Here is a 10,824-nt window from a genome sequence, read left to right as displayed (position 1 = left end):
AGTTATGTATGTGAGTACACTGTTGCTCTCTTCAGATCCCATTACAGATGGTTGTGAGCCACCATGTGGTTGCTGGGAATTGAACTCACGACCTCTGGAAGAGCAGCCAGTGCTCTTAACTGCTAAGCCATCTCTCCAGCCCCTTCTCTCTTTTCTGATATAGAATAATTTCTAATCAGTTTTTTTTTTTCATTTGCAGAAGTAAAAGATTCAGGAGCCAGAGACATGGCTTAGTGGTTAAGACTGCATCCTGCTCTTGCAGAGAGCACAAGTTTGGTTGGCTCAGCTCCCTGTCAGTCCATCTTCTGGGAGATCCAGCAGAGTGCTCGTGGCTTATGAGGAGATTAGCACTCATTAGCACATGCCCACATAGACAGAGACACATAATAAACACAATGAAAACAAGGAACTGGAGAAATGGCTCAGTAGTTAAGAGCATTTGCTGCCCTTTCAGAGCGTTGCTGGAATTTCCAACCTCAATAAGCCCATATAAAAAACACAATCCAGTTATCTTAAATATAAGCTATATGTCTAGATTGGGCAGATCTAACACTATACTGATTTATTCCCCAGCTATGAGACCCCTTGTACTTTTAGTTTCTTCCAGCCACACAGTTCTGGTCCATCTGGTCATCCTCTCTCCCTCCCTTCTTGTTCTCCCCTCTTTCCCCCACTCTTGAACCTCCTGTCCCACTTTTCCCCTCCACTGCCCAGTCCCAGGCTCTTGCCTTATTGACCAGTTAAAATGGGGAGAAGGTTCACACAAGATCACCTGAGTACTGCTAATTGGAAGCAACCCGTCTGGGGAAGCAGAATTAACTTCAGAATACAAGCAGCATCAGTCCAAGCCACACTTCCTGGGAGGACCAGAATTCAGTTCCCAGCACCAACTTTTGCCTTGAAACTGCCTATGAATCCAGCTCCAGGGGCATCCAACACCCTCTTCTGACTTCTCCCCAACCCCCAAAGACAGGGTTTCTCTGTGTAGCCCTGGCAGTTCTGGAAATCACTCTTACACCAGGCTGGCCTCAACCTCACAGAGATCCATCTGCCTCTGCTTCCCAAGTGCTGGGATTAAAGGTAACACCTTTGCCTGTTTTATTTGGGGGGGGGTTGTTTGTTTGCTTTGTTTTATTTTTAAGTGAGGGTCTGGAGAGATTGCTCAGTAGTTAGAAATATGTGTTGCTTTTGCCAAGGACCAGGGGTTAAGTCCCAGAACCCACATGGTGGCTCTCAACTTACTCCAGTTCTAGGGGGTCCAATGTTCTCCTCTACCTCTGCAGCACCAGGCACATATGTAGCGCATATACATACATGCAGAGGAAACATACAGGTAAAATAAAGTAATAAACAGGTGAGATGGCTCAGTGGATAAAGGCTCTTGCTATCAAAACCTGATGACCTACCAGGTTTCACGTGATAGAAGGTGCTAACCCACTAGCTTCTGTTGTCCTCTGACTTTCACATGTGCACCAGGGCACATATATAGCCCCCACCCATACCCATGTGCACATACATCTATCCCTCACATACAAAATGCATTGTTTTGGAGACAGGGCCTCTCTAATGTGTACCTTTAGCCTTTCCTGGAGCTCAGTATGTATAGACTCAATTGTCCTCAGAGATCTACTTGCCTCTGCCTTCTGAGCATTGGGATTAAGGATTTGTACCACTGTGCAATATGTGTGTAATTATTTCAAAAGCGAAATGTTCAGAGGCAGCTGTCGTGACACACACCTGGGACCACAGCACTCAGAAAGGGTGTGGTCAGAGCTCCCGGTGAGAACAAGCACCTCTTCTAGTTCACTCCACATTTGTTCTCACTGGGTTAAACTTGTAACATTTCTGAGACCAGGTCTCAGGTAGCCCAGGCTGGTCTCAAACTCGCTATACAGACAAGAATAACCTTGAACTCCTGATCTTAGTTTTTTTGTTTTCCCCTTTTAGACATTCTCCAGGTAGCCTTGACTGTCCTGGAACTAACGGAGAGACACCTGTTTCTGCCTCCCAAGTGCCAAGATTAAAGGTGTGCACCACTACGCCTGACACATTTAATGCTTATTTATTTTTGTGTGCAGGTGTGTAAGCACACGGTGCCATGGCATCTCCGTGGAGATCAAAAGTCAGCTTGTGGGAGTCAAGTCCCTCCCTCTACCCCTCTACCGAGTGTCAGGGGAGCCACAGTCAGCTTGTCCCATTTGGGAACAGGTCCCTGTGTTCCCTAAGCCATTTCAATGAACCCCCTTCCACTCTCCCTCTTTCTGTCTTCCAACCTTTAATTTCAAAATTTAACTTATTATTATTATTATTAAAAATTACTTTTTATATAGTTTTCTCCTTCCACTTTTATGAGAGATGGCTCAGTGGTTAAAAGAGCACTTGACCGAAAAATCACCTCACAACTGTTAGCTCCCCCTCTTGGGGGCACTTGACACCTAACCAATGGACATTAAAAAATAAAATTAAATTAAACAAAAAGAAATTCTTTTCAGTTATATCTGGTGCAGTTCGTTATACCATCCTGGGGTTTCGTGATGTCACGGGATTGTCACAAATTTGTCATTGGCCTGGGTTACCATAGTGAGTTCCATGCCATTCTGGGCAAAATGTGTTTCTTCCTACTCATTAAAATTGAGAAAAAAAGAAGATAAAATTGAGGGGGAAAAAAGTTTTAGCAATCGTCAGAGATAACGGGGACCCGAGTTAATTAAAAGGAGTCCTTTTGGATGAGGCTGGTTTTAGGCACATACAGAGCTCACACGGTTGGTCCTGAGGCCCTCTGTGAACCAGAGGGGTTTCCTCCCCACGTTCTGTTTCCACGGCCTCACGAGCGACCGTTCCTTCCGGTTCGCCGCCTTTTCCTTCCGCTTGGCTTCACGTTGGCGGTGTCATCTGGTTCACACACTTCTGGTGCGAAGATGACCTCGACGCCCCAGGTAGGCCACCTTTTCGGTAGGCTTCGGCCGCCTAACCTGAGGCCAGCAGGGACCACCGCCCGGTTTTATCGGTTTTGTTTTGTTTTGTCATAGGAGGGCGGTAGTCTCTAGAACATTCCAGGGCGGCCTGGCCTTGCCTGGTCCGGGGTGGCATCGGGCCTCGCTTGGGGCAAAGATGGTGCTTGGCTGAGGAGTAGTAGTAACCTTGGCCAGGGTTTGTGTTCAAACACTTGTTTCTCTTGTTTCTGTAGAAAGTCCGGGAAAGGTTAATGTTTCTCTGCGCAAGACCATGATTGCGTGGGGCCACTGCGCCATCGCAGAGTGGCCTTGTTGCTAGGGAATTAAAACCTTCCCCTCCGCCATCCTGGGCAACTGCCCAGGAACGATGTTTGGTTGGTTGGTTAGTTGGTTGGTTAGTTGATTGGTTGGTTGTTGGTTTGGTTGTTTTGTTCTTTTTTGACAGACTCTCTGTAGCCCTGGCTGCCCTGACTCTCTCTGTAGACCAGGCTGGCCTCAGATTCACAGAGATCTGCCTGCCTCTGCCTCCCTAGTGCTGGGTCTTAGGGTGTGTGCCACTGAGGCACGGCTTTTCTTTTCATTTAGTTTTTCTTTTCTTTTAGTTTTTCTTTTCTTTCTTTCTTCTTCCTCCCCTCCCCCCTTCTTCTTCTTCTTCTTCTTCTTTTTTTTTTTTTTTTTTTTTTTTGACCTGGAACTCTTAGTACGCCTCCCATAGTTTCACATTTTAAGTGACAACTCTTAGGAGCCTTTCAATAGTATTGGGCAGGGTTTAAGGATACTTTGAGGTTGGGGGAGCTGGCTAGAGGTGGCTGAAGAGAAAGGGAAAATGGAAGCTGAGGGTAAAGGACCCTCCCACAGGAGGTGGAAGGACATGATAGAAACCCAGAAATGGGGGAGGGTTGGGAGCTAGAGAGTTCCACGGTGACACCATAAATGCCTGAAAACATGGTGCACTAAATATAACACCAAATGCTCTGGTGATCCAGCTACCTGGAAATTTTAATTTGTATCTAATAACTATGTATCACTGCTGACATCGTCATTAAAATGCTGGTAAATAAGTTTTGAATTTATGATTCTTTTTTTCCTTTTTAATTAATTAATTTATTTTAAGTATGAATGTAGAAGAGGCCATGGGATCCCATTACAGATGGTTGTGAGTCACCATGTGGTTGCTGGGAATTGAACTCAGGACCTCTGGAAGAGCAGCCAGTGCTCTTAACCACCGAACCATCTCTCTGGCTGTTTAATTTAATTCAATTTTTATTTTTTATTAGATGTACATATTTATTTAGTGTGTGAGTGTGTGTGCCTTTGGGCAGCAGGCTTGCCTGTGGAGGGAAGAGGAGGACAGCTTGTGGGAATCAGTTCTCTCCTTCTATCATGTGGGTTCCAGGGATTGAACTCCGGTCTTTCGGCTTGGTGGCTTGTACTATCCCAATGGCCTGAAAGGTTTTTTCCCCCCTTTCATCTTCTTTCTTTCAAAGCTTGGTGGTTTCTGGGCTCATTCTTGATGGCAGACTTGAGTAGGGACATGGAGAAGGAAGACTGGATAAAGTGCACTTTTGTCTGGAAATAAAACACTTCTTGGAAACTGTAGGTTTTTTGTTTCTTTTCTTTTTCTTTTTGAGACAGGGTTTCTCTGTGTTGCATTGGCTGTCCTGGAACTTGCTTTGTAGACCAGACTGACCTCAGAGCTCTCTTCGCCTCTGCCTTCAGAGTGTTGGGATTAAAGGGGTGTGCCACCACCACCTGGTTTGTTTGGCTTTTTAAAAAAGATTTATTATCATTATTATTATGGATACAAATATTTTGCATGAATGTGGACCATGTGCATGCCTGGCACCCCCAGAAGTCAGAAGAAAGTGCCAGTGCCCTGGAACTGCTGTTGTGTTGGGACTTCTTAGGATATTGGGCTGCTGCCCTGTGGATGTTGGGAACGGAACTTGGGTCCACATAAAATTAATAAATTAAAGAATAATACATTTAATAAGTCTATTTAAATAAGATAAGGATTGAACAAAAATGCCTGATACCACCACGATTCACTTTAGCGTGGGCCTGTGGCTTGTTGGTTCTGAGGAGAGACTGTCACTAGCTTCTTTGAAATCCCCTAACACAACTCATCTTTTGGACTTCAGTATATCCATTAACAAAGCAGGAACACACATATGCACACACACACACACACACCTCACTTCTGTTCTCGTGTTATCAGTCAGGGCAAACAGCAGCATTTTTACAAATACAGAGCCTTATATAACTAGACTGAACATTCTGGAAGCAAAACATTATTGTTTCCATAATTCATTATCAGGACTCTAGTGGATTTGTTTGTTTGAGATGCTGCTTGTTTTAGAAGAGTTTAGATTAACAGAAAACTTAAGAAAGACCGTCCGAGGCATTTTTATGTACCCCTATTACCTAGGTTACCTTAATTATGAATATCTTACACTAGTAAGGCATATTGACCATTTTTCTGTTTTTATTTCTGTGTGTGCATATGTGTGTGTGGGTTGTGTGTGTGTTTGTGTGTGTGTATCAGAGAGAAACAGACAGACAGAGTGCTGTGTGTATGTGGAAGAGCCAACTACTTTTAGGTGGATTCTGGGATTTGAACTCATGTCATCAGACTTGCACAGCAAGCACTCAACTACTGAGCCACCTTGCCAGCCTTACTTTTATTTATTGGGATACAGTCTTGCTATGTAGTTCATCCTGGATTGAACTTACAATCTTCCTGCCTCTGCCTCCTGGCTCCATTGGTAAAGTTTTTGTCTTACAAACACGGGGACCTAAATTTCAGCCCCAGAATGAAATACAAATGCCAGGTGGTGGTCAGTCTCTGGAACTGGAAGGCTAGTCAAGTTAGCCTAATTGGTAAGCAGTAAGCCAATGAAAAATAAGTTCCGGCATGGGGAGGGGTGTTAAAAGGGTGGTAGAGGCAGAGAAGAGTAGAGAAGCAGAGGCTGGCCATGGGCCATGAGCACATGGAGAGAGAGGGGTAGGGAATGGGGAGAGGAGGGGTAGGGGGGAAATGCAAGAGCGGGAGAGCAAAGAACAGGAACACAAGAGAGAGAGCGGCATACTACTTCTAAAAAATAATTTAAAAAGACTTATTTCCTGTCTCCTTCAAGGCCAAGAATTTAAAAACATTATTTGAAATTTTTTCCTTACCTTATTTATGTATAAATTATTTGTATGTATGAATTTAAATATTTGTCTTACACTATGTTATAATATTGCTTTCCGTTGTTGTTCAGATAGCTCAATTCAGACCATCACAGACTCTTCCAGTGGCTTCTTGTTAATATGCATGACCTACATTTTCCCTGTCATGTTTGTCTGTTTAGCGCTTCCTTACTTTCTGTCCACATATATTCAAGGTTCCTTTTATCTGTTTCCTGCCACATCCTAGAACATAACATTTATCCAAGATGTAATTTTCGTGCCAAGTTGTAATCCTAGCAAATACATCTGGAAGTTGGGGCAGATGCTACAGGTAGGCAGGAAGACACCTCGAAGAGGACTTTCCCAGAAGTAGCAGCCAAAATCACAAGTCCTCAGCTGAGAAATAGATGACTCACCAGCTCCTGGGTTGTCTCCTCCCTCCCCCTCTTGCTGACTGTACCTAAACCAGCTTAGACAGAGGGACCTTGGTCAGAAATGGCTCCACCCATGAGACAATGACGAATGGCCAGTCTCAGACAAAGGCAGGACATTTACTCATACCCAGCAGATGTCTCCTATGTTTGTCCCATTAGTGTATTATTTATGTGTCTTTAGAAAGGTTAAAAACTATCGCACTTAAATTTACATGTTTAATAAAGCGTTTTTTTGGCTTTTTTCCCCTTTGAGACAGATTCTCATATTTCTTAGGCTGGCCTTAAACCTGCCATATAACCAAAGTTCAAAGGAGGCTTTGAACTCCGGATGCTCCTGCCTCTACCTCGTTATTTTATTATTTTGATACAGAGTCTCACTGTGTAGCCCTGGTAGGCCTGGGACTCAGGAAGTAGACCAGGCTGGCCTCAGCCTTACAAGAGATCTGAGTGCTGGGATTAACAGTGTGCCACTCTGCCCTACAGCTGCTGCAGGGCTGTAGGGTGTGCCTTCACTTTAGACTATGTCCTGCTGGGAGTAGAACCCAGATCTGGCTTTGTTTTATGGCAAACCTGCTGCCTCAGCTTTCCAAGTGCCAGGATTACAGATGAGTGCTACCATGTCAGGCTAGACATCTAGTGCATTAGATGTCTCTTTACTACTCACCACCTTCTCCTTGCATCTGTCCTTTCCCCAAACTCAGGAATTTCTTCCTGCCCGTGTGAAAGTGTCTCCGAGATCTTTGTGCATGCAGACTGGGGTGAAAACTACCTCCAGAATCAGAGAGAGGATTCTCAGCCTGGTGTCACTTGTTCTGGCTACAGTAGATACTAATTGGTACCCAGCCTCTCGCTCATTTGCTCGCTAGTTGACCTTCCTCAGGCTGAGTCTATAAGTTCCTTAAAGGGTGAGGACAGTAGGTGACCCAGAAACAGCATCTGCAAATGGGTAATTATGATGGGCTTTTGTGATAATGATAATATTAAGTACTGGAGAGATGGCTCTCCAGTATTAGGGCTGGAGAGATGGCTCAGTAGTTAAAGGCACATGCTGCCCTTCTAGAGGATCTGAGTTCAGTTCCCAGCACTCACTCAGGCAGCTTCATAATTGTATGTAACTCCAGCTTCAGGGGATCTGCGAATCTTGTTTTGGTCTTCTCAGGCACTGTACTCACATGCCCATATTCATGTCCATGTAAGATATACTTAATTACAAATGAAATCATGGGCTGGAGAGATGGATCAGCAGTTAAGAGCACTGACTGCTCTTCCAGAGGTCCTGAGTTCAATTCCCAGCAACCACATGGTGGCTCACAACCATCTGTAATGAGATCCAATGCCCTCTTCTGGTGTGTCTGAGGACAGCTACGGTGTACTCACATAAATAACTAAATAAAATAAATAAACAAACAAATCTTTAAAAATAAATAATTAAGAGGAATAGGAAATGTATTTGAAATGAAAGAAAACAAAAAAGCAAATAAATTCATTATTTAAAAAGGATAACAGATGTTATTTTGGGAATTTATAAATATTCAAATGTATGGTGGAGGTGTTGAAGAAATGTCCCAGCAGTTTGGAAAGCACTTGCTGCTCTTGCAGAGGACCTGAGTTTGGTTCCCAGCACTGTTATGACTACTAACAACCTTCTGTAACTACAGTTTGGGAATCGAACATTCTGTTCTGGTCTCCATGAGCACTGCATGCATGTGATACATAGACGTACATGCGGACAAGGCACCTATACCACATAAAAATAAATCTTTTAAAATATCCAAAATATGTTTCATAATGAAAGTATAAAATCTCTCCAGCCCGTGTGTGTGTGTGTGTGTGTGTGTGTGTGTAACTAGACATTAAACATAGGGTCTCATGTATGCCAGGCAAGCACTCTACCACAGATGACATCACCAGCCCCTATAATACATATGTGTATGTATTTTTTGTTTGTTTATTTTGAGACAAGAGTTTCACTCTAGTCCTGACTGGCCTATAACTTACTATGTAACCAAGTTGGCCTCAGACACAGGAAGACTTTTATGCCTGTGCTCCTGCCTCTGTTTCTGCCACCCAAGTGCTGGGAATAAAGACATGGACCAGCCACTATGCAGGGGTGTTTGTTTATTTGAGACAGGGTCTCACATTATAGTCCCTTTGACTTTGTACAACAGAAGATGGCCTTGAACTTCTGATCCTTCTAGGGTGTTGGGATTAGAGAAATGCACCACCAAGCCAGGGCTATATATGCTAGGCAAGCACTCTGAGCTACATTCTCCGATTCAATCTCAGTAGATTAAAATGCTTTATTAATAAAATTACTATCCTGATGTTTAATACTTGTACTAATATATGTATAAAAGCATTTCTAACTTAGAAAAGATTGAATGTGTTTATTTGAACATGCTGTATTATGGATTCTGTAGTTGAATCTTCTTACTAACAATAAATTGTGGATGTACTAAAATATCATATGCCGGGTCTTTGTCCTTGTACCTTCCTGGAGCCAGGTTTTCATATCCGTTTCTTCTCTGGATGCTTTGCTATTCCTGGGTGTTCTGCAGAGGGAGGTTCCAGGTCGGTGGGCGGGGTCGGGGCACTAGGGACATGCAGATGAGGTGGGCGGGGCCCAACACATATACCTCCTGTCAGCCTCCAGCGGGCGTGCCCAGCTTGGACAGATTGTCAGCGTCCGGCTGTGGAACCTGCTTCCCCGAGCACTGCGGAGCCTGGTCCGGGCTGGCCCCTCTGCTACCCCGGGAGCGGGCCATGCCGCCGCGGGAGCTGAGCGAGGCCGAGCCACCGCCTCTCCCGGCCTCGACCCCTCCTCCGCGGCGGCGTAGCGCCCCTCCGGAGCTGGGCATCAAATGCGTACTGGTGGGCGATGGCGCGGTGGGCAAGAGCAGCCTCATCGTCAGCTACACCTGCAATGGGTACCCCGCGCGGTATCGGCCTACAGCACTGGACACCTTCTCCGGTATGTTTTGTAGTCCCGGGGCCCTTGGGACTGGGTAGGGTTGTGCATTCAGTAGCCGGCTGGCGGGAAGGCACGGAAGACCCCGGGAGCAGGCCCGGAGGTGGCGCTGGTGAGGCCTGACTGGAGGGATGAGGATGCTGTGCCTAAGTCATGTTTTTCCCTCCCCACCTCTGCAGTACAAGTCCTGGTAGATGGAGCCCCTGTGCGAATCGAGCTCTGGGACACCGCAGGGCAGGTGAGAACCTGGGTGTAGACTTCCTTGGGCAAGAGGTTGGAGAGGATTGGAGGTTGGGAGAATCCCTGCATGGAGTAGGAATGAAGCAGGCCTTGGGCTTTAGGACTTTTAGGTCTTCGCTCCCAAGGGAGAAGCAGAGTCTGGTTCCAATGTGGAGGGAATGATGTTGCTAACGACTAGCCTTGCCACCCCAGGAGGACTTTGACCGCCTTCGTTCTCTCTGCTATCCGGATACCGATGTCTTTCTGGCTTGCTTCAGTGTGGTGCAGCCCAGCTCCTTCCAAAACATAACAGAAAAATGGCTTCCGGAGATCCGCACTCACAACCCCCAAGCACCTGTGTTGCTGGTGGGCACTCAGGCTGACCTGAGGGACGATGTCAATGTACTAATTCAGTTGGACCAAGGAGGCCGGGAGGGCCCAGTACCCCAACCCCAAGCCCAGGGTCTGGCTGAGAAGATCCGGGCCTGCTGCTACCTTGAGTGCTCCGCCTTGACTCAGAAGAACTTGAAGGAGGTTTTTGACTCGGCCATTCTCAGTGCCATTGAGCACAAAGCCCGCCTAGAGAAGAAACTGAACGCAAAAGGTGTGCGCACGCTCTCTCGCTGTCGCTGGAAGAAGTTCTTCTGCTTTGTTTGAGCAGCTATGGCAGTGCAAGAGATAGGCAGGTGACCTGAGACTTCTGAACCCTGAGACATCGGGTACTGGCAGGGCCTGGCCAACCCCTGGGACTCAGTTCTTTATTGAACACAGGGGATATGGGCCTTAAAGCTGTACACTCTGGTAAGCCAGGTGAGCCTCTGTCCTGTGCAAGGGCTGGCTGATTTGGATTTCTTTGGTCAAGACTCACAGGAAAATCCCACACTTTGATTCTCATGGGATAGTCCCATCAGTGTCAGTATCACTGAGCAGCTTGGGATGTCATTCTCAGTTTCCTGTCCTGGGGCCACAGGTCAGTTTGGCTGATGCAGGCCCCTCCAGGGGTTCTCACTCTCTTCTAGACAGGTGTGACAAAGCAAGGAAAACAGTGGGGCATCTTAGAGGGTTAGTGGCTGGTCAG

The 10,824-nt window shown here is 45.9% G+C and overlaps 1 protein-coding gene across 1 annotated transcript; it reads left to right on the top strand.

Annotated features, from left to right (window-relative positions):
• The first annotated feature begins 9,295 nt into the window (after window positions 1–9,295).
• Window positions 9,296–10,542, top strand: RHOV (ras homolog family member V). The gene is made up of 3 exons (XM_080931562.1): window positions 9,296–9,530; window positions 9,707–9,765; window positions 9,960–10,542. Exons 1-3 carry the CDS (start codon window positions 9,323–9,325, stop codon window positions 10,401–10,403), a joined length of 711 nt encoding a protein of 236 aa, XP_080787688.1. The 5' UTR covers window positions 9,296–9,322; the 3' UTR covers window positions 10,404–10,542.
• The last annotated feature ends 282 nt before the right edge of the window (window positions 10,543–10,824 follow it).

This window comes from Micromys minutus (genome assembly GCF_963924665.1).
Source record: "Micromys minutus genome assembly, chromosome: 17".
NCBI classification, from domain to species: Eukaryota; Metazoa; Chordata; class Mammalia; order Rodentia; family Muridae; genus Micromys; species Micromys minutus.
The sequence above is the reverse complement of the archived record's forward strand: the minus strand, read 5'-3'. Positions and strand labels throughout refer to the sequence as shown.